This window comes from Geotrypetes seraphini, chromosome 10 (genome assembly GCF_902459505.1).
Source record: "Geotrypetes seraphini chromosome 10, aGeoSer1.1, whole genome shotgun sequence".
NCBI lineage: Eukaryota > Metazoa > Chordata > Amphibia > Gymnophiona > Dermophiidae > Geotrypetes > Geotrypetes seraphini.
This window is the reverse complement of record NC_047093.1, coordinates 14,394,841-14,412,840: the sequence shown is the minus strand read 5'-3', so window position 1 is coordinate 14,412,840 and position 18,000 is coordinate 14,394,841. Positions and strand designations below refer to the sequence as shown.

The window sequence follows — 18,000 nt, the reverse complement described above, 5'->3', positions numbered from 1 at the left end:
ACATTATTTGCTAGAGGTCTGATTTATGCAATAGGACCTATTTACTAATACATTAGTGCATGCCAATGCAATAACTGCTATATAACAAGTCTGGGAATCAAGTTAAAGTAGTAAATTATAAAGTAACCACTTACCACCAAGATTTTATGGAGGGGAATCATATCCAAACAGGCAGCCAGTGTCTGAATAAACACTGACAGTGAAAACTTCAGCCTCAAGTTAAGATCTACTATGTTGTAGAGTCTGTATTCTATTATAAGGCCACCAGATGGCACTGATTAGTTTTAAGGGGTGATGCACTTTAGTTTGCCTCTTTCCATAGCGGCCAGTGCTTCAGCATCTCCAATTTAGAACAAATTCCTTGAATATGTCCATGGAGAAGCAATTTCCATTGGGTATAGCCCTCTTCCCCCCCCCCCCTGTACAGAATGACAAGGGGGTCAAATATTTTCCCATCCACATGGGAACTAATTTTCTTGTTTCGTCCCCATGAGTTATTTTCCTGTCCCTGCCCCATTCCTCCTGCAAGCTCCGTCCTGATCTGCACAAGCCTCAAACACTTTAAAATCCTAAGTAGCAACATTCTAGAGCTCAGACTGTGATGTCATAATGCCTCATTCCACCAATGCCTAAGCTCCGTCCTCATCTGCACAAGCCTCAAACCCTTTAAAAGCATAAGTAGCAACATTCTAGAGCTCAGATTGTGATGTCATAATGCCTCATTTCACCAATGCCTAAGCTCTGTCCTCATCTGCACAAGCCTCAAACCCTTTAAAATCATAAGTGTTCAAGACTTGTGCAGTTAAGGCAGAGCTTACAGGAATGGGGCAGGGACAGCGAGAGAACTCACGGGGACAGGATGGGGAAATTGAGTTCCTGAGGGGATGGGGACAATTGTCTCCGTGTCATTCTCTACTCCTATGCCCCTCCATTTCAAGTTTTATTTAAAATTTGATTGAACGCTTATTAAAATTTCTAAGCGATATACATCAATCAATTGGGGGACACCAAATTAAAACCAAAACAAAAACGTACATGTCTGAACATTCACCAAAACTAGACTGACTACCAGAGACAAGTAGGAAAAGAGGGGAGAACTACGTGAAGGAGACATTTAAGGGATGAACAAAAGGAGGGTTGAATAAAAACGAGCACCCCCCCTAAGCCATTGGAACTCAACTACAGTGGAACCTTGGTTTGTGAGTAACACGATTTGCGAGTGTTTTGCAAAATGAGCAAAACACTCAGCAAACTTTTGTCTCGTAAACCGAGCAATGCCCCGATAAACTAGCACTTACAGCTGCAGGCAACGTCACTTCAGGGGGATGCCTCTTCTGTCCGCCGGCCAGCCTTCCTCACCGGGTGCCTTCCGCACCATGTTGGAGAGCCTCTGAGCCCATTCAGCTGAGTGCCGTCCCACCTGTACGTTGCGTATGATTACGCACATCGATGATTGATGTTGTGCGTGATCATATGCTACGTGCAGGTGAGACGGCACTCGGCTGCGTGGGCTCAGAGGCTCTCCAACATGGTGTGGAAGGCACCCGGCGGCGCTGTGTGGGCTCAGGGGTTCTCCAGCGGCTGGTGGCGGAGGAGGCATTTCCTTGAGGCACCTGTCATCCGACAGGTACACACCCCTGGGCCACCCCTCGCCACTTCCTCCCAGTTCCTTGCCACCTTTTGGGTTGTGGAACAAATTGTCAGCGTTGCCAATTATGGCCTATGGGAAAAGTTGCTTTGATATAGGAGTACTTTGGACTACGAGCATGCTTCTGGAACGAATTATGCTCGTATTTCTATACAGAGCTGCCACCACGAGCAAGCTTCTGTAGCCATAATGCAGCGCATGCCCAGTTTCTCCGGGTCTCCTGCCAGGGCTCCAAGCGGTGTCTCTTTAAGGTTGCCAGGGGCGACCGTTTCCTGCCAGAGCGAGGCCGATTGACGTCACCGTGCGCCCGCGATTGGCCGGCGCTGGCGTTTCCGCTGGGGTAGCGAGCGGAGGAGGCAGCGGTTGGTCGCTCGGGCTGCGGAGGCTCGTCGGATTCCTAGCGGCCGCCGAGGCGGGGAGCCGAGCCGTACGCCGCGCCGCCCTCGGTAAGCCGCGGTCTGCTTGCGCGCCGTCGCGGGAACGTATCCAAGATGGCGTCAGCGGGCGAAAGGGGAATAAACAGCTGGGCCGTGGGGGGGATGGGCGGCCGCGAGCCTCGCGGGGGCCGTCGGGTCCCCGCGTGCGGCCGGCTGGACGCCCCGGGGGGGCAGGGGCGCGTCCGGCTGACGTCAGGGGCGCGTCCTACAGCGAGTGACCGCGAGCCTGCTTTCCCTCTCCTGCGGCTGCAGGAAAGTGAAGATAGTAAATGGGGCCCTAAATGCGCCCTTCTAAGATTGCAAGGGTGGATGGCTTGATCTGTGTTCTCTTTGAGCCGACTTTGCCCTGTGTGTGGTGTGGGGATGTGGTAGGGGGGGGGGGTCCAAGTACCCTGCAGACTTTCAGTTTTTTTATAAATTACAAAACTCAACCTCTCGAATTCAGCTTGGTTGCGTTATTTATTTATATTCTTTTACAAATTTACACAACAATTTAGTGGAAATAAACAATTGAAATAAGAAACAAAAGAACAAATTATAAAATAATTCCACATTAGTGACCAATGGTTGTGGGGTTTTTTTTTTTTTTTTTTAAAGTTTCGCACCACTGAAATCAGTGGTCTCCAACTCCAACCCTTTTCAGGGCCACATTTTGGATTTGGAGGTACTTGGAGGGCCTCAGAAAAAAAAGAGTTAATGTCTTATTAAAGAAATGACAATTTTGCATGAGGTAAAACTCTTTAGAGTTTGTAAATTTTTCCTTTTGGCTAAGTCTTAATAATAATATTGTCATTTATAGCTAAAGAGACATATGATCAAGAAACTGTTATTTTACTTTTCTGATTTTGATATCTGGCGGGGCGGGTCGGGCCGCATGTGGCCCCCGGGCTGTGAGTTTGAGACCACTGATTGACAGTGCATTACAATTAATTGAACATAAAATGCACTATTAATTACATAATACATAAAACAAACCATTTTCTCCCATCCTCCTCCCAATACAATAAGACATATTATGTGACTACAATATTATAATTTAAGTATAATGTTATGTTATGTTTCAAAGTTTGAAAATTAATAAAGGTTTAAAAAAAAAACCAAAACAACAAAACATTATACTTATAGACCACGTTACCAAAAAGTTCTACGTGGTTTACAAAAGATTATAAACATTAAACATAATCGTATATTTGAATGAGTCAGCTAGTCAGGTATTTGGAGAAAAGATAGGTTATTGGCTGTTTTCTAAAATGTCTGTAAGAAACAGCTGTGAGCAACAGTGATCGAAATTCTTTTTCATGAGAAGCTGCCTGAGATGCTAAAGAGTGCTTTAGGAATTTCTTGCTTTTACAACCTTAACTTGGAACGTGATGGCCTGGGTAGTCTCTGCCCTGTTTCATCCATATGTGATAAGCCAGTGGTCTCCAACTCAAACCCTTTGAAGGGCCACGTTTGGGATTTGTAGGTACTTGGAGGGCCTCAGAAAAAAAATGCAGTTAATGTCTTATTAAAGAAATGACAATTTTGCAGGAGCTCTTTATACTTTATAAATCTTTCTTTATCCCAGGACAAGCAGGCATGATATTCTCACATGTGGGTGACGTCATCTACGGAGCCCCAGCGCGGACAGCTTTTCAAGCAAACTTGCTAGAAGTTTCAAGTTTGCACACTGCACCACGCATGTGCTAGCCTTCTTGCCACTAGAGGGCGCATCCCCACCTCGTGGTCCTCAGTTCTTTTTCATCCGCGGAGCCAGAAGCCCTGTGGAGAAATTGTGCTAAATTTGCCTTCTGTCGCCGCGGCTGTGTGGGGTTTTTCGCACGGTCGCTGCGTTTTTTCGTCTCTTTTTGCTTTGTTTCTTTCTTTTTCAAAAAAAAAAAAAAAAAAAAAAAAAAAAATACTTCGTATTCGTTACTACCGGGGGCTCCCGGTAGCCGTGGCCGAGGAACCTCGCTTGTTCCCGGCTCGCTTGTGGGCCCATGTCCCGGCCCGTAACGGGCTTTAAAAAGTGCGGGCGCTGTGAAAGACTCCTTTCTATTACTGACCCGCACAGGTGCTGTTTGCGGTGTTTGGGGCCCCAACACCCGACGGCATCCTGCGATAAGTGTGCCACCTTTCAGAAGCGGGCACTTAAACGCCGAAAGGCCCGCATGGCGGAACTTTTCTCTGTGGAGTCCCCGCCGGGGAAGGCCTCGAGTTCGGCCTCGGCTTCGGCCCCGGCCTTGACCTCGGCCTCGACATCGGCCTCGGCCTCAGCTTCGGGACCGTCGGCGTCGCCTCGGGCCTCGGTGCCTTCGAAGCAGCTGCCCTCTTCCAAGGCCTCGGGTAAGTCTCCGCTTCCCTCCTCAGCTCCATCTAAGAAGCCATCCTCGGGCTCGTCGGCGGGTGGGTCCGCCTCAGTGAAGCCCAAGTTGCCATCGTCCGCTGCCCCGAGGGAATACTCGAGACCGAGGTCGCCCTCTGAGGAGCAGCGGCAGGTCTTGCCGCAGGGGATGTCAATCCCCGTGTTCCAGGAATTGCTCCGGGCGTTGATCGCCTCGGAGCTCACCGGGGCCATTGACCAGCTGCACCAGGCTTCGGCCTCGGCAGCTTCGGCCTCGGAGGCTTCGGCCCCGGTGGCCCCGCAGTTGGCGACCTCGGTCTCGGGTACCGGGGCCTTGGCTCCCGAGGCGCCCACGGCCTCGACCTCGGTGGTTCCCTCGGACCCGGCTTCGCGAGATCCGCCGGAGCGTAGTGTGCGGCCGAAGGACAAGGGGCGCCGAGTACGAAGACTTTCGTCCTCGTCCTCGGGGTCCTCGAGGGGTTCGTCTCCCTCGGGCAGGTCTCGAGCGAGGCGCAAGCCGAGGAAGGCTAAGAGGTCTCGGACCTCGCCTCGGCGGCGTGGTCGCTCGTCACCGGCCAGGGGCGGGGCCTTGCAAGTTCGGGATTTGCGGGTTGATAACCCCATTTTGTTCCGGTCTCCGGCCAGGGAGAGCTCTCGGGCTTCCTCGCCCGGGCCGAAGGGGCGGACCTCGGTGCCTCGGACCCCGGGGGGATCCCCGAGGGGTTCCTCCAGGCGCACCCGGTCTCCGACTCCGTCGAGGTCGCAGGACTGTGCCTCTTTGGGGTCGGGGTCGGGTAGGGAGCCCAGATACTCCAACCAGGCCTCTCCCTTCGGCTCTGCCGGGAAGTCTCGGTCTCCCTCTCCTCCTGCTAAACCCTCGTCCTTTACGAGGTTTGTGCAGGATATGGCTGCGGCTTTGGGTGTTGACTTGTCGGAAGGGTCCACTTACACCAAGGAGTTTTTGGAGGAGCAGGATCTCCCTGCCCCCCCCAGGGAGTCGCCGCGCCTTCCAATTAACAAGGTCCTCTGTCAGACTTTTCTGAGGAATCTTGAGGCTCCATTGACGGTCGCTGTGGTCCCCGCCAAAATGGAGTCTAAGTATCGCACCCTTCCCATCAAAGGGTTTGAGAAGGGCCAACTTTCCCACACTTCGCTTCTGGTGGAATCGGCGGTCAAAAAATCTCAGCCTTCCCGGGTCTCGGCGACGGTCCCGCCTAGTAGGGAGGGCCGGACCCTTGACGAATTTGGGCGCCGTCTCTATGCGAACTCTCTGATGGCGACCAGGGTCCTGAACTACGCCTTCTCGTACTCTTCCTTCCTCCGTACGATGGTGAAGGACCTCCCCTCCTTTCGGGAGGTGATGCCTGAGTCGCATAGGGACCGGTTCGCCACCTTTAGTTCCAACCTGACCCAGCTGCGCCTCTATTTATTCCACGCGGTTTATGATGCATTTGAACTCGCCTCGAGGGTCTCCGCCTGTGCAGTGGCCATGCGCCGGCTGGCGTGGCTCCGTACCCTCGAAATGGAGGCCAATTTGCAGGAACGCCTGGCTAATTTGCCTTGCGTTGGCGTGGAATTGTTTGATGACACTTTGGATGCGGCGACGGAGCGACTTTCCAAACAGGAACGCTCTTTGGCCTCTCTGGTGAAGCCGAAGCCTAAGGCGCCTGCTCAGCGCCCCTTCAGGCAGCCTCCGAGGAGATACCCTCAGAAGTCCACACCGGCCTTCTCCAGACCGCCCCCTCGAAGACAGCCCCAGCAGGGTAGAGGCGGCCCCTCTAAACCTGCCGCGCAGGGGGCCGCCAAGGCCGCGCCGTCCTTTTGACGGGATAGGCGGTTGGGGGCGGGCCCCCACCGCAATATCGAGCCACCCCCTCCCCATCGGGGGTCGGCTGACGGCCTTTGCCGGGGCCTGGTCGGTGATCACGTCGGACGCCTGGGTGCTCGGGATAATCTCAGACGGCTATTTGCTGAACTTCTCCTGTCCGCCTCCGGACTTGCCCCCCGGGGCTTGCCCTCCCAATCGGAACCAGCTGCCCCTTCTCCTGGAGGAGGCCAGGGCCTTGTTGAGCCTCAGGGCGGTCGAGGTGGTGCCTCGCGATCAGATGGGCCTGGGATTTTACTCCCGTTACTTTTTGGTCCCAAAAAAGACCGGGGACTTACGCCCCATTTTGGACCTCCGGAAGCTCAACAAGTTCCTGGTCCGAGAGAAGTTCCGTATGTTATCGCTCCCGGTTCTCTATCCTCTTTTGGAGGAGGGGGATTGGATGTGCTCCCTGGACTTGAAGGAAGCTTACACCCATGTTCCGGTGCATCCCGCTTGCCGCAGGTTTTTGCGGTTTCAGGTCGGGGATTTGCACCTGCAGTATCGGGTTCTTCCCTTCGGGCTGGCATCCTCCCCTCGGGTATTCACCAAGTGTATGGTGGTGGTGGCGGCGGCCCTGCGCTCGCGGGGTCTACAGGTCTTTCCCTATCTGGACGATTGGCTGATCAAAGCCCCGTCCAGGGAGGGGGTTATCTTAGCGACCCGACAGACTATCAGTCTTTTACAGGGCCTGGGGTTCGAAGTGAACTTCCCCAAATCTCAATTGCGTCCGGCGCAGTCTCTCCAGTTCATTGGAGCCGTGCTGGACACGGTTCGCCTTCGCGCTTTTCTCCCCCCGCCCCGGCGGGAGACTCTGCTTCGGTGGAGTCGGCATTGTCGAGGGCAGTCGCAGGTGTCGGCCCAGCACATGATGGTTTTGCTGGGTCACATGGCGTCGACGGTTCACGTCACGCCGTTCGCTCGCTTACACCTGAGAATCGCGCAATGGACTCTGTCGTCGCAGTGGCGCCAGGATCGCGATCCGGTGTCTTCCCGGATATCAGTAACTCCTTGTTTACGTCGATCGCTCCGTTGGTGGACCGACTCTTCCAATTTGTCAGGGGGTTTGCTGTTTCGCGTTCCTCCTCACACCAAGGTCTTGACGACGGACTCTTCCGAGTACGCGTGGGGAGCGCACCTGGACGGTCTGAGGACGCAGGCTCTGTGGTCGGCCGAGGACCGTCGGTGCCACATCAATGTGCTGGAGCTTCGCGCCATTTTTCTGGCGGCGCGAGCTTTTGTCCACCTGCTGCACGACCAGGTAGTACTCGTGCGGACGGACAATCAGGTAGCGATGTACTATGTCAACAAGCAGGGGGGTACGGGCTCTTGGCCTCTATGCCAGGAGGCTCTCCGTCTTTGGGACTGGGCGATTTCCCAGAATATCTTTCTGCGGGCGGTCTACATTCAGGGAGAGCAGAACCAGCTTGCAGACAAACTCAGTCGTCTTCTCCAGCCGCACGAATGGTCTCTGAACTCCCGAGTACTTCGCGAGGTTTTCAACCGCTGGGGAACTCCTCAAGTGGATCTGTTTGCCTCTCCGGAGACTCGCAAGTTACCCCTCTATTGCTCTCGGATCTACTCTCCGGATCGTCTCGAAGCGGATGCCTTCCTCCTCGAATGGGAGGGGAGGTTCCTTTATGCGTTTCCACCGTTCCCTCTGATTTTGAGAACGCTGGTTCATCTCAGATCGGCCGGAGCCTCCATGATCCTCATTGCACCTCGGTGGCCAAGGCAGCCCTGGTTCTCCCTACTTCTTCAACTCAGTACCAGGGAACCTCTACTTCTACCGGTGTTTCCCTCTCTGCTGTCTCAGAGTCGGGGTTCGCTGTTGCATCCCAATCTTCAGTCTTTACATCTGACTGCTTGGTTTCTCTCCCTCTGACTTCGGTTCGGGTTTCTCGGGCCGTGAGGGACGTTTTGGAGGCCTCGCGTAAGGTCTCGACTCGGCTTTGCTATACTCAGAAATGGACCAGGTTTTCTTCCTGGTGTTCTTTGAATAGTCTGCAACCAGATTCGGTGCCTGTGGCTTCGCTTCTGGAATATCTTTTGCATTTGTCTGAGTCTGGCCTGAAAACGACTTCCATTCGGGTGCATCTCAGTGCCATTGCAGCATTCCATCGGCATCTTGAGGGTCGTTCTCTCTCTCTTCATCCTCTGGTGACACGTTTCATGAAGGGGCTAGTGAATATCCATCCTCCTCTGAAACCTCCTCCGGTGGTGTGGGATCTTAATGTGGTCTTGGCTCAGCTTATGAAGCCTCCCTTTGAACCCATCGACAAATCGCATCTTAAGTTTCTTACTTGGAAAGTAGTCTTTTTGATTGCACTCACATCTGCTCGTCGAATCAGTGAGTTACAGTCCTTGGTTGCGGATCCTCCTTTCACGGTCTTTCATCATGATAAGGTGGTTCTCCGCACCCATCCCAAATTTTTACCTAAAGTTGTGTCTGATTTCCACCTCAATCAGTCTATTGTCCTTCCGGTGTTTTTTCCGAAGCCCCATTCTCATCCTGGTGAGGCGGCGCTTCATACCCTTGATTGTAAGAGGGCGTTGGCCTTTTATCTCCAACGCTCCAAGTCTTATCGGAAGGTTCCTCAATTATTTTTGTCCTTTGATCCTAATCGTTTGGGACACCCGGTTTCGAAGCGCACCTTGTCCAACTGGTTAGCTGCTTGCATTTCTTTTTGCTACGCTCAGGCTGGTCTCCCGCTTGCGGGTCGCGTTACGGGTCATAAAGTCCGGGCGATGGCAGCTTCTGTGGCTTTCCTCCGATCTACACCTATGGAGGACATTTGTAAAGCTGCCACTTGGTCTTCGGTTCATACGTTCACCTCTCACTACTGTCTGGATACTTTGTCCAGAAGCGACGGCCGGTTTGGCCAGTCGGTGTTACGTAACCTGTTTTCATAATTTGCCATCCTCCCACCTGCCCTTTTTTGGTTGGCTTGGAGGTCACCCACATGTGAGAATATCATGCCTGCTTGTCCTGGGATAAAGCACAGTTACTTACCGTAACAGGTGTTATCCAGGGACAGCAGGCATATATTCTCACAACCCGCCCACCTCCCCGGGGATGGCTTTCTTTGCTATGTTATGGAACTGAGGACCACGAGGTGGGGATGCGCCCTCTAGTGGCAAGAAGGCTAGCACATGCGTGGTGCAGTGTGCAAACTTGAAACTTCTAGCAAGTTTGCTTGAAAAGCTGTCCGCGCTGGGGCTCCGTAGATGACGTCACCCACATGTGAGAATATATGCCTGCTGTCCCTGGATAACACCTGTTACGGTAAGTAACTGTGCTTTTTGGCTAAGTCTTAATAATAATATTGTCATTTATAGCTAAAGAGACAGATGATCAAGAAACTGTTTTATTTTACTTTTGTGATTATGATAAACATACTGAGGGCCTCAAAATAGTACCTTGTGGGCCACGAGTTTGAGACCACTGTGCTAAACCCTGGTTGATTTTTGGCTTTCCCCTCGTATAGGTTTTATTTTCTTTTGTTCACAAATAGGATCCCTCTTTGTTAATCCCAGTTTTGTTTTATTCATTAATTTTTTCCCCTTTTGTCTCTACCATCACCAGTTTCGTGTATCTAGTATGATTCCTGTGACAAAATATCCTCTGATTTAGTTTTTCAGTGCATCTTGATAACTCTCATAGAGATCAAGCTTTGGGGCTTGACTTCCATCTTCTGTGTATAAGTCATCAAAACTGGACAAAATATTTTAGATAAGATCTCACCAATCCCCTGCACTAAAACCAGTACAAAAATTGAAGTTTGCCATCTAAATGTGCTGTAGAGTTCAATGACTTGGAAGAAAACTGGCCCATAAATTCCCACTGCATGCTACCAAATTCTTTTTTTCCTGTATTAGTCAAGTAGTTTCTAATCTAGCCTGTCCCTTGGGGCTGCTTCATGTAATTCTTTTAAATAGCACAGTACTACTAACTGTCATGTACCTTTGTAGCCTGGATTTTTTTTATGATGATGTAAGAAAAAGGAGATGGGATTTAATATATTCCCTTTCTGTGGTAACAATGAGTGTAGTTCACATTTTATATACAGGTACTTATTTTATATCTGATGCAGTGGAGGGTTAAACCAGAGTCGCAAGGAGTTGCAGCAAGAATCAAACTTGGTTCCCCTCGTTCTCAGGTTGTCGCACTAACCACTAGGCTGTTATTTCATTCATATGTTTATATGTATGCTGCTGAGAATAGAATGAGCATTACTTAAAAAAATCGCCTCTATTATGCTAATCATGTTTTCTATTTTGCTTTTACCTATTCAGCTCAAGGTTGGATTACATTACAAGAGGTTGGGTCAGTTACCCAGGAAGTTACAATGGACAGTTTGATGTTGACATTCAATACTGTTGCTAGTACAGGTAGATCAGTCCAGTTGTTAATACAGTTAGGTCATAGTTACAAATACAAGCTCAAGTGAGTCATCATTGGCTCATCTGAGACAGATAGGAAGATTCTGTTTGTCGTACTAACTACCACATGGTTTAACCTTATTGTTTTCTTTTGTACACCACCTTGAACCGAAAGGTATATGCGTGGTATATAAAGAATTATGTTATCATTATGTTCCAGGTGTTGCATTAGACAGTTTAGAAATGGGCTTTTACAATTACCATTTCAGGTTTTTCAGGGTAGGCTCCCTAGCTTGTTTAGAAATGCTTTTAAAAGTTTTATAAATTTGAGATAGTGGTCACAAGATTGTAGTGTAAGTGGTAGTTGGTTCCAGCAGTTTGCCAATTGATATTGGATGAAAAAGGTAATTTAATAGTTAGACTTTATAATATTGCATGCTGGGAATTTTAGTGGAAAAGATTTCTGGTGCAATATCTGTTGGAGGTGCCCTGGAGTAGGATGGCCAACTCTGTTAGGTAGTTGGGGGGTATTGCCTTCAGATCTTAAAGGCAGTTATGCCTAATTTAAACTTGATCCTTGCTGTTATGGGGCAGCCAAAATAGGTAGGGCTGCAGGTGTTCCAAATTCCATATATGAGTCTTGCTGCTGCATTTTGAACTACACTTCTCCTTCCAGATTCGCAGGAGATAGGGCAGAGCCAGACCGTGAATGGCGAAAAACCGCGAATATCCGGCTCTGACCCACCCCCGCCTCCCTCCCGCCTTCCCGGCCTTACCTGGTGGTCTAGCGGGCTTTCGGGGCAGGAGCAATCTTCCTATGCTCCTGCCCCGTGCAGATCGCCATTAGGAAATGGCTGCTGTGAGTTCCCGTAGTCTCTTGAGATTACGACGTGAACTCCCTACAGCTATTTCCTAATGGTGATCTGCACGGGGCAGGAGCGAAGATCGCTCCTGCCCCGAAAGCCCGCTAGACCACCAGGTAAGGCCGGGATGCCGGGGGAAAGACTTAACGATGGGTTTTTTTTTTTCTTTTTTCCCCCTCCCCCAAAAATCGTGAATATGTGAAATCGCGATTGCCGAAACCGCGAATGGGGAGGGGGAAGTGTAGTTGTAGATGCGATAGCAATGTTTCAGAGCAAAGAACTAGTAATGTGTTCTAGTTATTTGCAGTAGTATTGGTCCTAAAAATGTTTGCAAATTGCAAATAATGAAACGCTGAGTCTATGGGGAAGATAAATTTGATTCCAGCAGTACATATTGTGCCTCAAAACTATGGAAATTGAACGGTGGATCCCATTGGGACAGCAATGGGAGTACCTGGAATTCACTCGCCAGACGCTTGGGAGGGTACCGTAACTAATGCGCGCAGGACTTTGGCACGCCGGCAATCCCGCGGTGGCACACAGGAAAAATGTGTGCCACCATTCCCGTTAGCACTCTGAGGGGGGTGTAGAGGGGAACCCCTCCATTACACTTAAGTGTTTGCGCTGCCACTACACTGAAAACTGCCGAAGAGCGCAAATGTGAAAGAGAACGGGAGTTTTCAGTATAGTAGGGGGTTCCTCCCCATCCCCCAGAGTGCTAACGGGAGCTGCAGAAGCGGCGGCGCACATTTGTCCTGTGCAAAAAGGTCACTGCTGGATTTTCGGCGTGCCAAAGTCCTACGCGCTTTTGACAGGTCACTGCTTGGGAACCATATCTGGAAACAAATGCCTTACCGCAAGGTTAAAGTGAAAGCAAAGAAAGCTGTTCTTTTAAGAGCCAGTCCGCGAATACACAAACACATCAGTGCAAATGAGGAATATTGGTAGCACTTGATGCAATTGTGAACATGTGAAATCATGCATCAAGAATGTACGACAAATGAGAATGGACTGAAATGCATTAAGTACCGTAGTCTAGTCGAGATTGGATTAGGGGTTGCACTAAGATTCGTAAGGCCTCTGTTTCAAAGCATTTTCTGATAGATCTTGGCTTTCTCATCACAAGGAACGATTGTTTTATTTGCTCCTGGTGGAATTCTGCTCCACTGCACAATACAGAATTTGTGCAGAATTCCCCAGGAATGCAGAATTCCCCGGGGATGGTGCAGATTTTGGTTTTGGGTTGGCACTCCATCGCTGCAGCCTTAGTCACTACCAGCAGCATTTTCAGGCAGTGTGCATAGGCTCTGTAGGTTTCTCTCTACTGCAGTCCCACATTCGATGTCACTTCCTCTTTTGGCGGAACTGTGGTGGAGGGAAGCTTGCAGAACTGGCAGCAAGGTGCCATTAACTGGAATCAGTGTCGCAGAGGTAGTGCACAGGAATGCTGGATTGGGGACAATGGGGAGAGAGTGAATGATGTTGGCAAGGGGGACAGGGGTGAAAGATGGCTGGGGGGACAGGGATGAGAGATGCTGGCTAGGTGTGGGGGGGAACAGGGGTGAGAGATGCTGGCTAGGTGGGGGGGAACAGGGATGAGAGATGCTGGCTAGGTGGGGGGGAACAGGGGTGAGAGATGCTGGCTAGTGGGAGGAGGGGCAACAGGGGTGAGAGATGCTGGCTAGGTGGGGGGAGGAACAACGGGTGAGAGAGATGCTGGCTAGGTGGGGGGAGGGGCAACAGGGGTGAAATGCTGGCTAGGTGGGGGGAGGGGCAACAATGAGAGAAATGCTGGCTAGGTGGGGGGACGACGGGTGAGAGATGCTGGCTAGGTGGGGGGAATGACAGGATTGAGAGATGCTGGCTAGGTGGGGGGGAACAGTGGTGAGAGATGCTGGCTAGGTGGGGGGGAACAGGGGTGAGAGATGCTGGCTAGGTGGGGGGAACAGGGGTGAGAGATGCTGGCTAGGTGGGGGGAACAGGGTTGAGAGATGCTGGCTAGGTGAGGGGAACAGGGGTGAGAGATGCTGGCAAGGTGGGGTGGACGACGGGTGAGAGATGCTGGCTAGGTGGGGGGAGGGGCAACATGTGAGAGAGAGATGCTGGCTCTTTGGTTTTCTCTAGTATCATTTAATGAAAATACTGAATTGTACTAAATTTCTGGATGATGTTTAGCAAAAATATTGTTTAAATGTTTTCAAATTAACTTGCAGAATTCCACCATTATTGATTGTACATGGCTCTTCATGGATAGGTGGTTATCAGTTTCTACTCCTAAGGTTTGAGATTGTAGTTATAGTGCAGGTGTTGGCAACCTGCGGCTCGCTAGTCACACGCGGCTGTGGCTCTCTAGGTCCCAACCCTTTAATTTCCCTCTCAACCCCACGATCCCCCCCTCTCCGGGCCTACTGAAGTCCAGCGGGGATCTTTGTGGCAGGAGCGTGGCTCTCTCGCTCCTGTCTCCTCATGGCTGCCTTCTAAAATAGTTGCCCTGACTGCTCGCGGCATTTCCTGTAGTACCGTGAGATATTGCGGCAGCCATGAGGAGGCAGGAGCAAGCGCGACGTGCTCCTGCCACAAGGACTCCTGCTGGATAACCAGGTAACTTGGCAGGCCAGTGTGTGTGGGGGGGAATTGTGGGGTTGGGAAGGAGATTAAAGGGTCAGAGAGGGGAGAGAACCTTGGCTTTAGGTTGGAGGGGAGGGAAGAAAGGAAAGGATGATATGCAGAGACCCTCAAGAGTTTGGAGAGGAGAGAAGCTACATCTTGCAGCTCTTTGTAACACTTGGGTCAAACATTTTGGATAAATAGGTTCTTTCCTGTACTGTATAAAGGTTGCTGACCCCTGTTCTAGTGGAAAGTCTGTGTTGTCTACAGCTGGGTGTGCCTGAGGACTGGGTTGAGAAGCACTGTATTAATTAAATAAAGGTGGACAGTACATGACTGGGAGAGTTCACTTGGATTCTTTCTGGAATCCTACAATCCAGGTCCTTAAAGCCTGTTATGTATTGCTGTTGTCCAGTGACTCCATGACTGACTGTGGCCCCTCCTTTCTGTTCCTTCCTCCCTTCCAGCTTCCAATGCTGATCTGCGAATCAGATCTCTGCATGGGTGATTTATAGCACTGCTACTGAGCTGCCAGACCACCCCTGTCTTTTGGCTCTTTACCCCTAAATGATTGCTTCCTTCCTGTTGTTGCAGATAAGTCATGGCACAAAGCACTACCACTGAGGAGGAGCGCAGCCTCCATGAGTGCGAAAACTATGTACAAAAACACAACATCCAGCAGCTCCTCAAGGACTGCATTGTGCAGTTGTGTACAGTCAGACCTGACAGACCAATGGCATTCCTCAGAGAGTACTTTGAACAAATGGAAAAGGTAAGTCAATGATTTTTTACTCCTATATAAAGCTGAATGGAAATATACTATCTATTCAGAGAAGTAAGAGTAGCCAATTAGCAATTAAGATTATGCGCAGATCATTACAGCTTTAAGAGGATGTTGAAAACCTTTTGGTGGAATTCATCGTGCCATATATATAAAATGGAAAGAATAATTGCTATACAAAAAGGGAATTATTATAACTTTAAGAAGATTTGGGGGCCATTGTCAACTTATTGTAATGATTAGACACCTTTTCTACATTGAAAGTATAATAATTATGGGAGGGGGATTTATAGTTATAATATTGGTTTAATCAATATTTATGAATATAGCATATATATGTTAATTTTTGATTATAATATCTGTGAATAGGATGGGTGGTGGAGGGGGATAATTTATGTACTTCAGATGATAATAGAAAGAATTTCAAGTGATGTGTATGAATTAATTGATGTAATATTGTATACTTGTTGGAAGATGAAAAAATGAATAAAGAATTGGCAAAAAAAAAGAAAACCAAACTTTTGTAGACACATATTTTTGATCTGTTTTTCCTACAGTGTTGGCCATTTCTTGGTTTTTTTAAATATGTTATTGAAGGATTTTTATGTGTGTTGATGTTTTCAAGAATGTTTTTGCATTGTTTTGTTTTTCTTGCTTTGTGTATGTTTAATTGGAAACCGCTATGACTCCAGGCGGTATATTAAGTTTTAAAATAAATTTGTGGAGCATCATTATGTATGACTATTTAAGAGGAAAGAGGTACAAAAGAATATGTGGTTGAAACCTGCCAGGTTTTTGTTACCTGCTAGATGGACCATTGGTCTGACCCAGTTTGACTATTCTTATGTTGTTGCATTTTTTGAGAAATCAGTTTATTTGTAAACAGTTAAGTCTTCATAAGTAAAATGAGTACTTGACAAATCCAAGTTGTACACAGTACAAGCAAGGTCTGTGGCATTGACCCAACATGGTCTGTGCTGGACTCCCTGCGTTGACTGAGTTAGGTTTTCACACAGTATTTTGGATGCATTTTAGTATTTTTATTTATTCCAGGGACAGCAGGCAGCTATTCTCACTAGTGGGTGATGTCATCCAACGGAGCCCCGACGCAGACGTCTCACAAGCATACTTGCTTGTAGAAACTTTAGAAGTTTCCAGTCGTCCGCACCGTGCATGCGCGAGTGCCTTCCCGCCCGATGCACCGGGCGTGTCTCCTCAGTTCTTACTTTTCTGCGGAGCCGAGAAGTCTGTCTTCGACACTCTGCGCGAAGTTCCTTCACTTGTGCCTTCTAGATCCGCGGTTTGGGGTTTTTTTTTTTACTCATCATCGTTGATTTTTCATCGTGTTTTATTGTTTTTCCCCCTCCCAAAAAAAAATTTTTCTTCCGTCGGTTCGACCGAGCAGGACTCGTGGCCGTGGCCCGCAGCTTCAATCATGCGGCTAAGCTTTTCGGCCTATGTCCCGGCCGTTCACCGGTTCTAAAAAGTGTGTCAAGTGCCAGCGTTCAATTTCGTTGACGGACCCTCATCGACGCTGTCTTCAGTGTCTTGGGCCTCAACACCTTCCGAAATCGTGTCGGCCTTGCTCCACACTTACTGCACGTGCTTTCAAGCGTCACTGCTTCTTGTGGGAGTCGCTGTTCAGCATGGAGGTGTCGACGGAGCAGTCCTCATCGAGGAGCGCCTCGCCTTGGACTTCCGCCTCGACTCTTCCGGCTTCCACATCTGCGGCTTCGAGTCTCCTCAAGCCTGCTTCGTTCATGCCGGCTTCGACTCCGATGCCTGCTGCGGTGCTTTCCTCTGTCTCTTCAGGTCAGGTAGCACAGTAGTCCATTCCCCCTGTGGTGCTCAAGGTGCCCAAGGCTTCTAAGTCCAAGCACCTCGGCACCGGGAACCGCGAAGTCCGTGCAGGAGGTCCCATTGCGGATGCGGATCCCTCCTTGCCGGCTTCGTTCCAGACCTTGATGGAGAAGCAATTCATCGAGCTCTTCACTACTATAGAGCCGAAGCTTCTCTCCCAAATCCAGCCTGGGCACGCGGAGGCCTCCCGCGAGGTCGAGCCGCCTTCGGTGCCCCCTTGACGTACAAACTCGCTGCAGGGAGCAGAGTCTCTGTGAGTGTCTGGTCTGGCATCGAGGCATGCATCGCAAGGAGCAGAGTCTTTGCCCATGCCTCCCTTGGAACCGATTCACTCGATGCAAGGAGCAGAATCTTTGCGAGTGCCTCCGTTGGAACCGTTTCCCTCGATGCAAGGAGCAGAGTCTTTGCGAGGGCCTCCTCCGGAACTGTTGCCCTCGATGCCGAGCCTCAAGGGTTGGCGGGTGCCTCGAGGTGCTTCTATCCAACCACCTCTACTTCGATGCACCCCTTCCAGCCCTATCCACTCGCTAGACACCTCGCTCGCCTCGATGGTCGAGGCCTGCTTCCAGACACAGTTCTGGTCATCATTCGAGGCATTCATCGAGGCATTCCTCGAGGCAGGTCTCGCCTCATCGCAAGCAGCCTTTCCTCGAGTATTCTCCGCTGGATTCTTCACCGCCTCCTCTGCCAGAGCTTGAGGACACCGTGGGATCTTTCTCCCCCTGCCGATCCCTGGTCTCGGTGGAGCCTGAGGCTTCGACTTCTTCGAGTCCTTCTCGAGGCCCTGTGCTGGTTGACCAGCTGTCTTTCTCCTCTTTCCTTCGGCAGATGGCTGTTGATCTGGACATTAACCTGGACTCGGGTTCCATGTTCTCCAAGGAGTATCTGGAGACGGTGCATCTTCCTCAACCTCCTGCTGAGTCTCTCAAGCTTCCTCTGCATAAGCTCCTCGACCAGATCTTCATGAGATGTTTTGAGACACCTTACTCCATTCCGGCTGTGCCCGGGAAGTTGGATGCCAGGTACCGCACGGTGTACCATAAGGGCTTCGATAGTGCCCAGCTATCTCATCAGTCGCTCTTGGTTGAGTCCTCCTTGAAGCGATCTCCCCCTCCCAGGTCTATGCCACCGTTCCACCTGGCTGGGAGGGCAAGACCATGGACAGATTTGGTAGGCGCATCTACTAGAATTCGATGATGGCGTCTCGAGTCCTCAATTATAGTTTTCATTATGC

At 50.2% G+C, this 18,000-nt stretch overlaps 2 protein-coding genes across 5 annotated transcripts in view; one reads left to right on the top strand and one right to left on the bottom strand.

The window, feature by feature from the left end:
• Positions 1 to 176, bottom strand: part of LOC117368374 (NTF2-related export protein 2) — a 31,743-nt gene extending 31,567 nt beyond the window's left edge. The window contains exon 1 of the mRNA XM_033961966.1: positions 135 to 176. Within this exon, the coding sequence (XP_033817857.1) occupies positions 135 to 161 (27 nt within the window). The 5' untranslated portion in view covers positions 162 to 176. The remainder of the gene's footprint in view (positions 1 to 134) is intronic.
• A 1,762-nt stretch (positions 177 to 1,938) lies between these two features.
• The window catches only part of PRKAR1A (protein kinase cAMP-dependent type I regulatory subunit alpha), a 61,217-nt gene continuing 45,155 nt past the window's right edge, over positions 1,939 to 18,000 (top strand). For all 4 annotated transcript variants that reach the window (XR_004540783.1, XR_004540782.1, XM_033960088.1 and 1 more), the window contains exons 1-2: positions 1,939 to 2,094; positions 14,720 to 14,897. Coding sequence is in view for 2 of the 4 variants with exons in the window: in XM_033960088.1 (XP_033815979.1) it covers positions 14,727 to 14,897 (171 nt within the window). In the remaining 2 variants the exon portion in view is untranslated. The remainder of the gene's footprint in view (positions 2,095 to 14,719; positions 14,898 to 18,000) is intronic.